Source organism: Cricetulus griseus, chromosome 8 (genome assembly GCF_003668045.3).
Source record: "Cricetulus griseus strain 17A/GY chromosome 8, alternate assembly CriGri-PICRH-1.0, whole genome shotgun sequence".
NCBI lineage: Eukaryota > Metazoa > Chordata > Mammalia > Rodentia > Cricetidae > Cricetulus > Cricetulus griseus.
Window position 1 is genome coordinate 43,107,564 of NC_048601.1, and position 18,854 is coordinate 43,126,417.

General features: G+C 38.7%; 1 protein-coding gene across 1 annotated transcript in view; it reads right to left on the reverse strand.

Annotated features, from left to right (window-relative positions):
* Window positions 1–1,057: 1,057 nt before the first annotated feature.
* The window catches only part of Ppp4r2 (protein phosphatase 4 regulatory subunit 2), a 42,660-nt gene continuing 24,863 nt past the window's right edge, over window positions 1,058–18,854 (reverse strand). The window contains exons 4-9 of the mRNA XM_027428977.2: window positions 8,293–8,386; window positions 6,292–6,329; window positions 4,901–4,978; window positions 4,491–4,634; window positions 3,496–3,794; window positions 1,058–3,312 (exon numbers count right to left, since the gene is read on the reverse strand). Of these exons, the coding sequence (XP_027284778.1) occupies window positions 2,987–3,312; window positions 3,496–3,794; window positions 4,491–4,634; window positions 4,901–4,978; window positions 6,292–6,329; window positions 8,293–8,386 (979 nt within the window). The 3' untranslated portion in view covers window positions 1,058–2,986. The remainder of the gene's footprint in view (window positions 3,313–3,495; window positions 3,795–4,490; window positions 4,635–4,900; window positions 4,979–6,291; window positions 6,330–8,292; window positions 8,387–18,854) is intronic.

Here is an 18,854-nt window from a genome sequence, read left to right on the forward strand (position 1 = left end):
ACCGTTAAGTAAACTAGTACATTACATACATTATTTGAAAAATTGATTTTACAAATGCATAAATACATGCCTATCTACACTGTCAAAATAAAACACTGGGACCTCAATGCTCTAACAGGCCAGCCAGACTTTCCAACCCAAGACTTCTGGGATAGGTTTCCAAAGCCACAAGTTACAGCTCCCTGACTAACTCCAATGCTCTGACCACACATGGGCAAGGCTGTAGTTGTGACAAACAGTAAGTGGATTAAACTTAATCAACACTCAAAATATATTCTCACTATTCATTTCTGTTCTGCCACATTCTCAGAGCTGAAAGCACATTTTTCAAAAAGGTTCACCTTTTAAAAGGGGGAAATAGCAAAAACAAGTCACATGTATACTGTTTTCTCATCAGCATCACCCTATTGCATGTCAGGGCTGGGAATGGAGAAACAGGTAAGAATCAGAGGGCCAGCTACGTCAGTCATCCAAGTCTTGATTCTCCTGGATCTTCTCATAGAACTATGCTGGGTACATTAAGGAAATGTGCCTAAAACTTGCCTTTTAAACCTACATATGACTCAGTTCATGTTAGAAATGATGCTTTCTTTGCACAACGTCTGTGGTAAGTGCACCTAACCATACTGTGGAAATGGGCTTCCAAGGGGGCAAGGCATTTACAGCCTGTTGAGCATGGTTTCACAATGTGATGAGTATTGCAGCTGCCCTAGAAACCTTCCACCAGTATCCTACATGTATCTGTATAAACAGCACAAACTTTCATCTATGATCAACATAGGAATAGCTAATAAATATTAAAACTATTAAACTACAGATTAAAATGCAGACCTCTCATAGAATTGAGTGATGTCATTTTGGTACATTCACCATTATTGTACTTTATTTAATAAAGAAATACATTTTCCCTTGCAAAGATAGCAATTGCAAGTTTACAAATAAAACCACAGACCACCATTCATGATGCTAAATCTTCAACTTTTAACCAGCAGCAAACTGATTTGTTTACAAATGGTCCATGGCACCACAAATAAAGACTATCAAAGGTCACAGGAGCTTAGAGAACAGGTTTATTGACAACAATCTCATAAATATCCTAAGGAAAACCTGTTTCTAAACCTAAAATGTTTAAAACCTGCTCTCACTAGCAATCCCTCAACAAAATAGAGTAACAGGTCCACTACATATGAATGTCACATCCAAAATTTGCTTCATTTTAACATTTTGCCAATTTTTTTTAAAAAATTACATTTGATTTTCACCCGTCTTGGGTACAGTAAATCAACGTTCAATTTTATTAGACTCATATATTGTCTGGCTGCTGTGAACCTGAAGGTCATCAGTCAGTAGTATATTACTCTATGAACAAATGGAGCCAAATATCTTGTATTTTTAGTCATAGCAATTAAGTAGTCAAAATGCAAACTTTGTGGTTCCCCTCCAAATCCCCCAAAGCTTATGATACAGTGTGAGATGCTGTTTGCATCACCTACTATAAGTCCATCTGTGTACCTCAGGTGTCTGAAACTAAAAAAAGGGATTCTTTTGTATTTTGATAAAAATGTACTCGAATATTTCATAACATTAATATTTATTGCTTTATATGAATACTGTATTGAAAGCCCAAGCATTCAGTTTACACACGAAATTATACAATTATACCGCTTCACAAAGGCAGTGAACACATTACAGTCTACAAAATCTACTTTACAGAAATTTAAAAATTCTAAATATCAAAAGGTACAGCTGAAGAAACAGGTATAAATTTGGCAGCCAGTAATTTTGACAGGGAAGTTGCAGCTTGCATGACTTTAAATATGTGAATTTGAAAATATTTAGAGTAGTAACCATTGTGCTTTGTGTTGATCTGAAAAATATAACACTGGCTGTCTAAGAAGCATGTTCAAAAATATTAATTCACTTCAAAATGTTGTACAAATCATGGTGGTCTGTGTACCCCTAAAGCTCAGGTACATTACTGAAGTAATCTACTTATTCTTCCAGTACAGTGCTCTTTCACACCAGTGCCATGTGCATACAGGATAACTCAGAAACAAAGGTGTGATGTTCACAATGTTCAGAAAAGCAAGTGAAACGTTAGGGGACCTGCAGGCTCTTCTGAGATGGTTTCCTGTCAGTCTCCTAAGCACTCCTTCTACCAAACAGTGAGCTAAAGCTCCTACGCAAATCCCAAGATAAAGCACATTTTCTCATAAATAATGAAGTTTTTTTTTCCCCCTCAGGCACCTTAGAAGTATACAAAAGAATTTTAGTTTGCACAGATCTGTTGGAATGTGTTTAACCTGGTATTTGAATAGACTTAAAGATTCCCAGGGTTTTCCAGGGCCAGATTTTATCTAAATTACTCAGAAGAGAAACAAAGTATCTTCTGAAGGAAGTGAACTCAGTCATTACCAATAAAAAAGTATCCACTGTAGTCATCTCTTATAGAAACAGAAAAATATAACATCCCCCTTAGAATAATCTATATATGTATATATGACTTAAACTTCCATTGGACAGTTGAACAATAAAATCTGAAACCACATGAAACCCTATAATTCACATGTTAACATGTTCAAACTATGACTGAAATATGGAAACCGCTAGAGACAAGACAAAAATCTCCCTTGTGTATGTATAAACCAAATGTGATCATCTTTAAAAAGTTTTCAAAATTATAATTATCTTCCAGTTTAAAAACTTTAATTCTAAAATTAAAAAAAAAATCTATACACAAACCACTGATTTGAGTACACCAGGAAAAAAACAAACAAAAACCCAAACAAAACAAGAAAATCAGCAATAACCAGGACCCAGAGGAGCCGGTATTCACAGCTCTTCGACGCACAACTCTTTCAGGGTTTATTCTTAAGTTTATTTTACAGCCTGTTTCTCTTGTAAAACTAAAGGTCCACTTTATTACTTAAAAGTTTTATACAGTGTAAAACCAGAACTGTATGTAAAATACTGCCTCTAAATGTTTCTAAGTAGTTAAGTCTTGTTCCATTGGTTCATCTGTCATTTCTGTGGTTTCATCATTTTCCATGGATGACACGGAGACACTTTCTCCCGTTTTCCTGGAAGTGGTCCCTCCTGGCTCTTCTGTCTCAGGGCAGTCAGAACCACTACTCACAGCCCCTGCAATGTCACTCCGTTCCGAGTGAGGATCTCTCTGAGCTGGAGACCCATCAGAGTCCTCCATGTGCGTACCCTCCTCTGAAGGCTCTTCATTCACAGCTAAGGCGTCATCAGATTCTTTTTCTTGATTTTTTTTCTCTGAGACCATTTCTCTCGGTGTCATAAAAGATTCTAGAAATAAGCAAAAGCTGGAATTAAATTTTATTTTCCAAACACATCCAATTGAGTTTCGTACACTGTTATCTACAGATCGTATCTACTCAAACTTGGCAACCACACACAGGTAGGACAAGAGCCCAACACCAGCACTGTGAGGAGCACCACTGAATGTACTCACGGGAACTCTCCTCTCACCTTCTTCCTCCTCTTCTTCCTCCTCCTCCTCGTCCTCCTCCTCCTCCTCGTCTGTACAGTGCTGCCTGCTTTGACTTTCCCTGTCCTTCTCCGGAGGGGAAGATGCTGCTTCAGCTTCCTCAGTGCCAGCTGAGCCTTCACTGGACACCGTGTGGCTAACTGTCTCTTGGTCTTCGTCTTCTATGTCAAAGCGCAGTCTTTTCACCTCATGCCCCTCAGCCTCCACAGTATCTTCATCCGGATGTTTATTTTTAACAGGGCTCAGTGAGGAAACTTCTGGTTCAGATGCTGGAGAGTCACTGCCGATGGTTTTTAAAGTGTTATTAATAAAATTATTTTCGTCATACTCTACATGCCCATCTGTAAGTTTAAATACTTAACAAACTGCACCATCAAATTAAACACAACTACTGGTGCCGAGAAAAACACAGAACAATCATCGAAAAGCAATCTGAACCATTTCATGGATGTTCCCACTGGAACTGACTTGGCTAGTTCTACCTTTCTGGGAAATTCTAGAAAATCTTGTCTACATTCATCTCTAGCTGTACTGACATAGTAGTCATAGCCCAGCCAGCCACATTAAGGCCTGTTCTTTCCCTCAGAACAGTAAACGGGTCACCCCACAGGACCCATGGAAGTTCCAGGACCAAAATCTGAAGACCTCGAAGTCCATATATAAAAGGTACAGTATTTGCACACAGCCTCCCTTATAATTTAAATCACTGCTAGGTGACAGAATACCTAATTCAAGTAAATAAACACTATGTGCACGGGGGACAAAGTCTATACCTGGCCAATACAAAAGCAATTGTTTTCCTAGTTACTTTTGATTTTGATCCTTTACTGGTTGAATCTACCAAACCCAGAGACGGAACCCACAAATACAGACAGTCCATGTACCTTGTGAATTGTAAATAGTGCTAAAATCCACTAACAGACATTAAATTTCTATGCACTTCTTTCTCTTCTCTTTAAATGTGAAACATACAAACCTGTGGGCTTTCTCTTCACTTGGCTGCAGATCTGACTCTTTGCTATCTGTGCTCTCAGGTAAACCATTTGTTGTCAAGGGGGCTGACAAAGAAAGTTTTGGTCGATTAAGTGGCCTGGGTGTTCCAGGCCCATTTATATTAGACCTATAATGAGATAAATGAACGTTATTTTCCATTTTTAGAAAAAATTCCAAAGTACACATCACAAGTATTTGCTCTAATTTTGGCCTTCAGATGCCATGATAAGCAAATGTAGGCTGGTATAACCTACAATGTTAGGTAGGTTATACAAGATCTTGTATCTTCCCTGTAACATGTTCAATTTAAAAAGAGTATAATGAACCTGCTAACTCAAACCTACCAGAAAACTTGGACATTCTGTATAGTTTAAAAAAAAAATAAATTCTCACCTGTCAGTATAGTTTGGTGAGTTTCCAGGAAACATAACACCATTCATTCGATTTAAACTATTAGAACTGTTGTTCTTCCTGTAATAAAAGAAAACACTTCAGCTGGGCATGATGACTTTAATTACAAAGGGGGGGGGGGGACAAGCAGAACTCTGTGAGTTCAAGGCCAGCAGGCATTATATAGCAAGTTCCAGGACAGCCAGGGCCAGAGTGAGATCTTGTCCCAAAACAAAAGAAATAAAGCAATAAAGGGAGGGCAAGAAGGAGGGAGGGGTTATGAATGGCTCACTCCTTTAATTTTGGTAAATAATTTGGTTGTAGGACAGGAAAAATGGCTCAACACACAGGTTGCTCTTCTAGAGGACCTGGGTTCTGTTCCCACAGCACCTACACAATGGCTCACATATTATCCATAATTCCAATTCTCGAAGAGCTGGTGCCCCCTTCTGAAGTCTATGGCATGCACAAGGTATCCACCATACAGGCAAGCCAAAACACATATAGGAAGCAAAATAACCACATTTTTAAAAGAGGAAAAATCTGGGTCTTTAAAAAAAAAAAAAAAAAGTCATTTTGAAACAGGGCTGTCAAATTCAAACAGACAATGGGGAATTAGCACGTATGTGTTTAAAAAAAAAAAAAAAAAACTATTAGTCAATGACACTCGCTTTCGAACCTCCTGGAATGTTCTTCAGATAGCTTTATATTCACCAAAAAAGCAAAACATTCAATTCAAAAGGAAATCAATTTGAATTTTTTGGGTTTTCTACTAAGAAGTATCAAGGGATTGTCTCAGTATCTAATTTAGCAAGACAGATGAAGTCAAGAACTCTAAAAACAAAACTGTCTAAGAAATAAATGGCACTTAAGATTAAGCTAGTGGATCTATGAAGTAGCAGCCTCTTTTCCCCACTCTTCACATGTCCCAGGGTACTCAGTCTCCTCTCCTTCTCTCACATGTGTGCTCATGTGTGTACTTACATGCTCCAGGACACCCACCCACAACAAAGAATTATACATGTGGCCTAAATACTAATGGTGCCATGGCTGAACAGATGCCTGGAACCAAGTCCTAAATTTGGTATAGAAATCCTGACAACTAGTAATACTTGTCCATGAAATATCTTATTCCAAACCTACCTGCCACCCCTAGAAAAACATCTAGGTGGCCAAAAGTATAGTAATTAACCAGTCTCAATCATATCACTCTGCTGGAAATACTTTTACAGCATTCTGGCAACATTCCACACCTCAAGGACCAGGTGGTAGATTTTTACAACGGTTAGTCACAATGTTTAGTTACACACAAAATAAACGTACAATACTTTAACAACATATTAAAATAATTAGAATATAGTAATTAATATCAAAAGCAGAAAAAATATACTTACTCTGAAGAAGGACAAACACAGCTAACAACCATCACATTCTGAAATAACAAAAATTGGTGACTCAATGAGTGAAAGAAAAGCACAGTAACACAATGTTAACAACTCCTTTGAAACTCAGAATTACCCTTTTACTCCAACTGAAAGCAACTGGTCAAAAACAAAACAACCCCCCCCCCCACAAAAAACTATGCCTTGCTTAATCATTTATATTGTATACTCTCCACCACACAGGTATCAGGATTGGCCTGGGCAATAAAGCCCTGGTTGGCCTGGAACTCACTATATAGACCACACTGGCCAATTCAAGAGATGGACTTGCCTCTGACTTCCAAATACTGGGATTAAAGGCTTGTACACTACCAGAGGTGGTTGAAGTATTTTCTTTTCTTATAGAAAGAACAATTCCAATAATTTAAAACAGATAAATAGCATATGACTCCTGAAAACTCACTAAGCAATAATGCAGGTGAGAATATTGGTTTTTTAATTTCTTTTTCCTAGTGCCTTTTTTTTTTTTTACAATTCAGACAATGTATAGTGTATCTAGAACTATAGTCCAATTTATTTTCCATTTTCCTATGCATGCACTTACACATGGAGGACCTGAACATTCTTCCCCCTCATTCAACAAGACAAGATCTCTCAATTAAACCCAGAGCTCGACAGCCAGTTTGTTCTGTGGATTCTGTCACTACCTTTCAAAGCTGGAATTCATTACACGCAAGTCAGCACATCCACCAGCACTTATGTTGGTTCTAGGGATCCCAACTCTGGTCCTCGAACTGGTGTGGCATTCCCCAACAAATGTGATGGCTTGTGTGAGCCAAATCCCAGTCTCTCTTCTAAAACTATTTTGAATTCAGATATTTAATCCAAGTGTAATGAACTTCCTTCCTTATCTATAAAGCAATACTCAACCCAAGGAGACAAAGCTCCCTCCTATGGAAACGTTAGCAGAAGAGCACTTTTAAGGTTCCCTTACAGCCCTATCACCCCAATTCCAGAGAAAGCACTTCTTTTTTTTAAAAATCCCTGGCTCACACACTGTAAAATTCACAGTACTGAGCTGGCAAACACAGGCGGTGATATCCTGCCTATTCATCAAAAAATTCCAAAACACAATTACTAAAGGACCTTGAGCCGAAGTACTGATGAACCCTGCAGCGCCCTGCCCTTCAGAATCTCATCAAATAGACAACATAAAGAATCAACCCAAGAACTACTGAAAATCCCAAAGTTAATGGTCTTAAGACTCCTGGTCCCAGAGTAAAAGAACTGATTTCAAAACAAAAACTTCTAATGTCAACTATGCCTTTAGGACCAACTACCACATAAGAATTAGGCATCTGTTCAAATTTAGTTGATCCAATTACTCCTTCCAGCACTGATTTAATGTTGTGATCTCTTAAACACTATGACACCTTTGTGTACTGTTACTTTCATTCTCCAGAATGTTCTTTCTTTAGCAGCAGTACCCTGCCACCCATAATGTGAACTGGATCTTTCTTCTCAATGTCACTAAAATTCAAGTTTCCAAGGTTGCGGTGTCTCTGAATTCCAGAATTCCAATGACATTTACAATATACTGCTAACACTCATATCTTTCTGATGGGCTTTAAAAAAAAATGCTTAACAAAGAAAGAAAACATTTGTAAAATAAAAAACAAGGCAGGTAGTGGTGGCAGATGCCTTTAATTCCAACATCTGGAGGCAGAGGCAGAACTCTAGGTTTGAGGCCACCCTGGTCTACAGAGCAAGTTCCAGGCCAGTCGGGGTTATACACAGAGAAACCCTGTCTCAGAAAACCAAAAGCAAATAATAAATTAATTAAACACTTAAAAATATAATTGAACAGCAGCTTTCCTCAAAATAATGGTTGCCTGGGACCTTTTGGGCCTTATTTCTCCCTTTGCTTATCAGTAAATAGTCATGAAACAACTCGTCATTATCTTTTCTGGGACCTATTAGGTTTCACTTTAATTCTTGTAATAGAATACATACCTTTTCTACTCCTCTGAGAAATTTGTCTGTTCCTGTATAATTTCTTCTTGGATCTGTTAGCAATTCACACAGTCGTTGAATAGTAAAAGGGATACTGCAAAAGAATAATTGTGTAGTTTGAGGTCATAAGTATAAGAAACTACAGTGTAAGTGTAAGTGACTCCACAGTGACAGCTTTGTGGAGTCCCGAGAATGAATGCAAGAGTCACTCACATCAATATAAAAGAACACTGAAAACAATGTGTCAAAACTCATTCTGGAAAAAAATTGATGCAATATTCTAAATTCTGATCCCTCAATTTGAACTTCACAACAGAGGTAACACAAATAATAACTGTCACATTAATTATAAACAATGTTTCCTCAAGCATGGCTTTTGCACTCAAAAATTTTACTGAACATCAGAAACCATTTTGTTACTGGACAGAATATGACAAATTAGCCTAATACAAAAGTATTTTAAATATGACTCTGCTCCATTACTACAACTTTATATGCAACCTATAAATTTAGTCAAACTTTATTATTTTGGTTAAGAATTTTGGGGTTAACTATACCAAACACTTTTACTAGAATGTAGTTTTCCCTTAATCACAGCAAATATAAAAGACTGAAAGTCATGGAACAATATTCATTTTACAAAGAGTTTTGAGGAAACCAGAAAGATGCCTCGGCAGTTAAGAGCACTGGCTGTTCTTCCAGAGGACTCAGGTTTGATCCCAGGACCCATATTAACATAGCAGATCACAGTTTCTGCAACTCTAATCCCAGGGGATCCAATACCTGGTCTCACTGGAACATAAATGCAGGCAAAACTACCACACATATAAAAATAAATAAAATTTTAAAAAGGGGTTGAGCTCACAAAATTATTAGCAGTCACCAGAATCACAGTTAAGTGTAATGTTTTAAGTTACTAGATGTGAAAAATGCTGAGAAAATGTTATGTCAAAAAATACATCTTTGGATTTCAGTGTTTTCATTAAAATCTACTTGTGTGGCTTATGAAGAGAATTGCAAAGCTTCAGATTCACACCCAATATTCACAGGGTCTTCATTTTCATACAACAGTCTACCCTACAGTAATGCAGCTAGTGTATGATAATGACATTTTCCCTGTACCACACACATTTGACAGAAATCATAGTAGTTTCTCATTAGATAAACTACACTTAATTGTCACTTTTGTAGACCAGGCTGACCTCAAACTCAGGTATCTGCCTCTTCTGCCTGTCCAGTTCTACAATTAAAAACATATGCCACTGCTGGGCGGTGGTGGCGCACGCCTTTAATCCCAGAACTCGGGAGGCAGAGGCAGGCAGATCTCTGTGAGTTTGAGACCAGCCTGGTCTACAAGAGCTAGTTCCAGGACAGCCTCCAAAGCCACAGAGAAACCCTTGTCTCGAAAAACCAAAAAGTGCCACCATACTCAGCAAATCTCACATTCTTAGCACAAACACTAATCTTTCATTCTTCCATCAGTATAAGATTTAGAAAATGTTTAAAGGAAATAATGTTCGTAATAAATGTTTTCTGATTTAAATCCAAGGCCCTACCTTTATTCAATCAGTAATCAAACCTAAAAGTGAAGAGTATTCTACCAAAGAATGTAAAAAAGGCACAGCATTTGCCTCACATATCTAGAAACAAAACCCACAAAACAATACAAAGTATAGCAAAGATACAACCTGAATAAAAAGCTAAGCAGAGGGCTGGAGAGATGGCTCAGAGGTTAAGAGCACTGACTGCTCTTCCAGAAGTCCTGAGTTCAATTCCCAGCAACCACATGGTGGCGCACAACCATCCATTATGAGATCCGATGCCCTCTTCTGGTGTGCAGATATATATGGAAGCAGAATGTTGCATGCATACATAATAAATAAATAAATAAATAAATAAATAAATAAATAAATAAATAAATCTAAGCAGGGGCCGGGTGGTGGTGGCGCACACCTTTAATCCCAGCACTCGGGAGGCAGAGACAGGCAGATCTCTGTGAGTTCGAGACCAGCCTGGTCTACAAGAGCTAGTTCCAGGACAGCCTCCAAAGCCACAGGGAAACCCTGTCTCAAAACAACAACAACAACAAAAAAAAGAGCTAAGCAGACATCTTATTAGAAAACACCAAATTAACAGTAACATCATATAGATCAATGGAACAAAACAATAGACCCAAATGTGTGCATATAACTAGTTGTCCCATAATTGACAAAGATGCCAAAAAAAATACACAATAAAAAGGCAACATGTAAAAGAATAAAATTAGATCCATTATCTATTACCCTGCTCAAAAAAATCAATTCCAAATGGTCATGTCTACAAGGTCTTCAGGCCAAAAATTGAAAAATGGGACCATAAAACTAAAAGGCCTCTATACAGCAAAAGACTCAATCCAGTGAAGAGGAAGCCCTAGAAGTGGTAGAGAACTATTGAAAGCTATACATCTGATGGAGAATATCAAAAATAGATTTAAAAAAAACCCAAAGGATCAAGAAAACAACCCAATTTAAAAATAGGCCACCCCCCCACCCCCCAGCAGAGTTCTCAAAAGAATTAAAAATGTTTAAGAAATATCTTTAAATGTGTTCAATATCCTTAGCAACTGGGGAAATGCAAATTAAAACAATGAGTTTTCATCTCACCCCAGTCAGAATGGCTATGGTCAAGAAAACAACTAGCCAATGCTGGCATGGATGTGGGGAAAGAGGAACCCTTATTCAATGTTGGTGGGATTGCTACTAATGTAGCCCCTGGAAATCAACGTAAAGAAATCTCAAAAAGCTAAAAGTAGATCTTCATATGATCCATTTGTCCCACTCCCCTTAGCTATGTCCAGATTATTGAACATCCTACTCCATAGACACTACATGTTCACTAAGGCTCTAGTAATAGAAGTGAGGAAATGGAAACCACCAACTGATGTCTCTCCACTGATGAATGGATTAACAAACATGTGGTAAGTACACACAATTCTCTTGGGCTGTAAAGAAAAAAATGAAAACATGACCTTTGCAGATAAATGGCACTAGAAAATACAATACTGCACCAGTTAATACAGACCAAGAAACACAAATGTCGCACGTCCTCTCTTAAGTTCTGAATGGTTAGCTGTGAGTGTAAAAACTGGAGTAATCACAGAAACCAGGAGAATAAAAGGGGACCATGTAGTGTGGTAAAAGGAGCTCTAAAGGAGCATAGTAGGACAAAGGTGATGTGAAGAAGAAAATGGGAAGAGCGGAGGTGGGTGGGACGTGACTTAAGCAGGGGAGAGGAAAGGCTACACAAAAGAAGGAATAAAAAGGGATGAGTAATACTAAGAATGCTTTAAAGAGACAAGAAATCACTTTGTTTACTTAAAATTGCATGTAATCATATAAATGTATGTGTATAATGGAGTGATAATGTTCTCCAAGAGCCATGAACTAACAAAAACCCCAGTGCTGAGCAAAGAAAATCGTCCTTCGAGTTGTTCAGGGGAGTCTCTCCAATCAATATTGCCCCTTGGTAGCCTAGCAGAATGTGAAGGTAAGATACCACTGCTGGAGCCAGGCAGTGGTGGCGCACACCCTTAGTCCCAGCACTCAGGAGGCAGAGGCAGGTGGATCTCTGTGAGTTTTGAGACCAGCCTGGTCTACAAGAGCTAGTTCCAAAGCCACAGAGAAATCCTATCTCGAAAAACAAAAACAAAAAAACAAAACAAAACAAAAAAAACGAAAACACAAGACACTACTGCTGCAGACATCACACACACTCCTGACATAGGACTTGGAAGAATAGAACCCACCTGGAAGCCGCTCTCCTGAGGACTAGTGGCATCCAAAGGTGTTACGAAAACTGCCAAGCTGTAAACCCTACAAACCACAATGTCTGGCCCAGCAAGGTATCTATCGCCAATAGTTGAATAATGGCACTTTTATCTTGGGGCTAACCAATAGCTGTGTAACTGGACTGAATGATGGATAAATAGGGAAAATTTATGCTTGTTACTATAAACTTAGTTAACTACCCACAGCTGATCCAAGGTTATGGAGCCTTGAGGAGAACCTTCTACTACCATGTTCCTAAACTGACATAATTTCTATCTGCACTTTTAAGTATTTATCTTTATACCCACAAGAAGTGTAGCTCTCACCCCTCATCGAAGAAGTCTTTCTTTCTTTCTTTCTTTCTTTCTTTCTTTCTTTCTTTCTTTCTTTCCTTTTTTACAGCAGATTGAAGTCATTACAGAAATGCACAAATATTCAAAATACAACAATCTAAGGCTCAAGAACATTGTGAAGAGGGGGGTAGAAAGATTGCATGAGCCAGAGAACCAAAAAAGCTGCTGCTGAGCAGTTGTCTTCTAGACACGAAAAGGAAACTGCATCACTAAGTCTTAAAAATATTGCTGTTCAAGCAAGACCTGTATAACATCAGTTGACGTGCCTACGTGGGTGGGGAAAATATAAGACCCTTCCCCAGATGAAGAGCCTTGGGCAAACAATGCATAGAGAGTAGGTCCCATGATTAAGAGTACTTACTGCTCTTACAGAGGACCTTGGTTTTGGCCTTAAGGCACTACTGCATGCTATAGTGCACAAACCTATACTTAAGCATATAAAATAAACAGTTAACAGTAATAAATGGATGCAAGAAGAGAAAAAACAGTATCCTCTAGGGATGAGCTCCCTGATAAATAAATCATCCGATCCCAAGTGATTAGCCCTAAACACATATACATAAAGCAAGACTGAATCAACTCAATATGCTATATATACTTACATATTCAAAGGACATGAACCTGAGAGTCGGGAGCCACAGGAAGAGAGGGAGGGGTGGAAATTATGTACTTACAGTACTTATATATGAAATTCTTTTAAAATAAAAGAGCCACCAGGCGTTGGTGGCGCACGCCTTTAGTCCCTGCACTTGGGAGGCAGAGGGAGGCGGATCTCTTTGAGTTCGAGACCAGCCTGGTCTACAAGAGCTAATTCCAGGACAGCCTCCAAAGCCACAGAGAAGGGGGGGGGGGGTTCACTTTTATGTGTAGCAATGCAGTTTATGTCTTTTCTACTCAGGCTGACAAATGGAACCTAACTTAAATATCTGTCATCAAAAACTGAAGAAAAGCTGGAAGTGGTAGGTCACAACTTTAAAATTAGCTCTTAGGAAAGATACAGATGAATTCACAAGTGCCAGACCAGACAGAGATACACAGTCAGACAGTAGTAAGATGATGTTGCATCCTTGCAAGGTCCCAGAACCTGGACTGACAGTAGTGAAAACAATGAAGAACACAGACACAGTGACACAGAAAGCTAGGATTGGATGGTCTAGGGTAGAGAACCCACAGCACCCAGGAAGCTCAGTATGTTTATTATTTACAGCTGAACAAGGAGGTGATTTTAGTCTAACCTCAGTAGGAACAGTTGGTGTAGGAGAGCCACCTTCAGGCCATAAACATCCTGAGAGGAAAACGAATTCCAGGAGATCACACCTTCTTCCAATCTCCATGGGTGCCAGGTGACCATACATTCATACACGCAGACTAAACACTTTACACATAATAATCTTAAATTTATCCAGTAATAAATGATTACCCCAATAATTAACAAAAATGCAAACAATGTTCAACTAGTAAAGGAACAGAAGCCCCAGAAGCAATAATAAAGTACCCCAGTGAGTAAAGAACAAAGTAACAAAAGGAAGGACCCATTCTTTCAGTCCCATGAAAACAACCAGAAGTTAATGATAAAGCAAACAGCAAACCTGTTTTAAATATGTAATCTACAAAGGATAAAATCCAAATAAATGCTCTTTTACAAAAGTACAAACTAGTACACAAAATGTAGACAGAAGAGATGTACATGTGCAGCACACACATAAAACCACCACTTGAGTTCTCAGTGCACATCCAAAAACCTAGCAGTCTAGATGTCTACTTCAGTCTTCTAAGAAAGTCAGTTATCTCCAGAAGCTAACCATTCAGGCAATCAAAAAAAAAAAAAAAAAAAAAAAACCTACTCAAAAAAAAAAGTAAAAAATATGATATTAATCAAAAAAGAAAGTGAATGGGCTATTTGAAGAGTTGTATGTAAACCCATTAAATATAAGCTTCTCAAATATGCACACATATGTAACTCTAAATGGAATCACCAAACAACTGGGGGGGGGGGCAATTAGGCATCTTTCCACACCAAAAGAAACCTCCAGTTCTAGAATGAGTTACATCTAATCAAGTTGCTGACCAAAGGGTCCCCATGGTGTCCCCCAAAGAGCCCAGGCTATTGGTCTTGCTCTCCATAAAATGATGCTGCTAAGACCCTATTGCTGAAGACAAAGCACTGAACACGGAAGTTGAGCCGGCACTACCTATAACCTTCACCCCTGTAGACTAGTGTTCGTGACACTAGAAAATACTCTGCACCCTACCAAGGGAGAAAGGTAAACACCGACCCAGTTACAAACCCTTCAATCTACAATGGTGACCCACCCCCAAGATACACTGGTGCAACAGTGGCACAAAGCTTGGTTGGGGGTAGTAACCAACCAATACCTGACTGGATTTAAGGCCTACTCCAAGAAATGGAACCCATACCTACTTGGAACCCTGACTCTCCTTGGGTGGCCAAGACCTGAGACCAGATAGCCCAGGTACCTAGGAGAAAACCAAATATTACTGTTCTGCTAAAGAATTGTAACAGTAACATGACCCCCAATAATATGGTACTGTACTCACTGATCAGTCAGTGCCTTGCTAAACCATCACCAGAGATTTTTTTTGTTTTTGTTTTTGTTTTGTTTTGTTTTCGAGACAGGGTTTCTCTGTAGCTTTGGAGGCTGTTCTGGAACTCACTGTGTAGACCAGGCTGGCCTCCAACTCACAACCTGCCTCTGCCTCCCAAGTGTTGAGATTAAAGGTGTGCGCCACCAATGCCTGGCCCAAACAGAGATGTTTTCTATTGCCCAGATAGGAACAAATACAGAGACCCACAGTCAGACAATGTGCAGAATGAGAGACCTAGAAAACACCAGCCCAAACTGGGATGGCTCTATCAATCAAATCTCTCCCCTCAGGGCTCAGGGAACTCTGCAGAAGAGGAAAGAGTGTAAGATGGGATTAAGGCCTTCTAAATACAGCACAAGTGGTGCACATATGATGTCATGGAGACTGTGGCACCATGCACAGGTGTGTACAAGATAGGGTGCTAGAGTGGAGAGAAGTGGACACACACCCTGATCACTAACCATAAGCTAGTTTTTTTTTTTTCTCCAGGGGAGTCTCACTGGGGAAAACAAAACAAGGGTAGAACCCTATGCCCAGCAGAAGACCAACACAAAACGAACCCAAAATCTTTGGAAGTTGTCTAATAATGTTGTATTGAGGCTTTTTTTTTTAAAAAAAAAAAAATCTTACAGGTCCTTTATGGTTTCCAGTTTTGTGTTTTCATGGGATTCCTATGTGTGAATTTTTATGTCTCTGCAGTTATGTGTTTCTTGTGATTTTCTTCTGTTTTGTCCTATTGCGATTTGGTTTTATCTTATTTTACTATTATTTCTTAGATATCAGTTTGTTTCTCAGGAGACCAAAGGAAAAAGGTATGGATAGGGATGAGAAGACATAATCAGAATATATTGTATGCAAAGAATTTTTCAATAAAAGAAAATAAAATAACAGAGAGGATAACTTGCAATTCAAAGAGCAAAAAATGACATACTAATATAATCTGTTGTCAAGCCTTTAAAAACTAAAAGCTCAGAAAAACAGTAACACAAACAACAGGGCTGGAGAGATGGCTCCGCAGTTAAGAGGACTGACTGCTGCTCTTGTAGAAGGGCTGAGTCTGAATCCTAAGCACATACATGGCAGCTCACAAACATCTGTAACTCCACTCTTGGGGATCTGACACCTCATCCTGGCATCCAAGGGCACCATGCATGCATATGGTGCACAGACACATGCGGGCAAAATGCCCACACACGAAAGAGAAAATGTTCCAAAAACTTAAGAAAAACAAAAAGCATTAACAAAAGGGCTACTAACACATGAAAAAAAATGCCATTTTACAAACTGGAACATCAAATGTAGGCAGAAGAGATATACATAAAACTGTGAAAAAATATACACAGTAATATAAAAAACTAAGTAACTATAGTTATTATACAGAGGAATAAATGGACATTCTGTGACAGGGCTAGGATGTAGCTGAGGGGTAAAATGCTAGCCAAGAATTTACAAAGGGTTCATTCCAATCTCCAGCAACAGACACAGACACAGACACAGACACACACACGAGAAAGAGAAACAACCCGAACCTGTTGAAGTGAGATATGTTCTTACCTAGAGGAACAGATCAACAGAAGATGGCCTGTATAATATGCACTACAAACAAGCATGGCTCACAGCACTGCTCCCCAACTTCATTTACCAAAAACAAAAGAGCCTGCTTACAACCGTACAGAAAGACAGAAGCTATTTATGTATTAGAAAACAAAATCACAAAAGATAGCATGTTTTTCCTTTCTTTTTTGGATTGTTAAAAAAGAACGTGTTGGGGCTGAGATGGGTTAGTGCTTAAGAGCACTGGCTGCTCTTCAGGAGGGCCTGGGTTCCATTCCTAACACCTACATGGTAGCTCACAAAACTATCTGTAACTCCAGTTCCAGGGGATCTGACACCCTCACATAGATACATATGCAAGCAAAACACCAATGCACATAGAATAAAAACGGGTATGTGTGTGTGTGTTTCCATACTTTAAGGTCACAAGTTGATGGAAGCCAGTAAGTCAAGTGTTTGCTGTGCCTGAACATAGATATATTGGAGTCATGTCATGTGATTTTACTAAAGCTTTGATAAGTAATCAGTAAGTACATGTAGTCTACTGTGGTAGCTCACTCATCTCACGTGCCACTTTTGCACTCAGGAATCTGAGACAGGATGATTTAAGAACGAGTGCAGACCAGCCTGTGCTACATTGTGAGATCTGCCTCAAAAACCCAAAAAAGAGGGGCTCAACACATGACAGATGGTCACATTTGGGAATCTTTTAAAAGATAAGATATATCACTTTTATCAAAGACAACCTATTAAAAATTAAAGAAAAAGCCGGTGTTGGTGGTGCACGCCTTTAATCCCAGCACTCGGGAGGCAGAGGCAGGTGGATCTCTGTGAGTTCAAGGCCAGCCTGGTCTCCAGAACAACTGCCAGGATAGGCTCCAAAGCTACACAGAGAAACCCTGTCTCGAGAAAAAAAAAAAGAAAGAATAATACTAACTTGGAAGACCTCAACTGATAAATAGGGCTGGGGAGATAGTTCAGTGGGTCAAGTGTTTGCTGTGCCTGAACATAAGGACCTGAATTTGAATACCAGCTCCCTTATAAAAGCTTGGATGGTAGCACACATCTGTATCCCAAATGCGGGAGGCAGAGACAAGTGGATCCCTGGGGCTTGATTACTGGCCAGCCAGTCTAGCCAATCAATGAACTCCAGGGCCAGGGATCAATACAATAAGACAGTATCACAGAACCTGTGGTGGCCACAAGCACCGCACAAATGAGCATAAACACAGGCACACAGCACACACAAAATACTATTTTTTAAAAAACTGAGAGTAAAAAGCAAAAAATATGATAAAAAAACATCAAAACCTTTATTCAGAACTTGAAAACAAAGACCATCATGTTTCAACATATCAGTATATAATTATAGACCAAAAAGGCAGATATAAAATGAAAATTCATAATGTATCACTAATTAAACTTAAAGTCTGCCTAATTAGAATAAATAACCCAACAGCCATTCTGAAAACTTGAGTTAAAATACTTATGGCTCAAAGATGAAAAACACCTTAAGAGCAATTACATTTAAGTGTGCTTAGGCATTTAATGACTATTCAAATCATCTATAGTAGATGAATACATGTTTTAACAGGTTAAGAAATCATAAATATTTTAACTTTATCTAATAACCTACTTATCTGTTATCTAGCCTAATAGAATATTTGCTCTTACTAATTTATAAATTAGCTCAATATTCAAAATGCAGTGGTATAATTCATTTTACTCCCATACATTTGGAATATCTATGCTGTGTGTGTGTGTGTGTGTGTGTGTGTGTGTGTGTGTGTGTGTGTGTGTGTGTACGTTACACAATATTCTACAAAGGAAGTCTCTTTATGCTACACAGATCCAGCTCAAGAATAAATCTTATGCAACATATAACACACATAACATGTGGCTTCTTTCTCACTGGTGCTTTTAAAGAGCCTCAACTACACTCATAATAAACAGGCATATGGTTAAATAACTAGAAGGAAACAGGGTACCTTCTGGAAAAAGTTTTAGTAATAGACCTAATGGCAGAGCTTAAGCTTCTGGTATTGCAGGCAAATTCCTAAGCTTACAATGGAAATAAGAAGCTGAGAATGGTGGTGTGCTTTTAATGCCAACAGGAATAAGGAGGCAGTGGATCTCTGTGAATTCAAGGGCTATGTTAAGACCCTGTCTCAAACTCCAGTCCCCCAAAAAAATAAGGCTATTTGTGGTATGAAAACACAATTAAAACCTCTTCTCATAACGC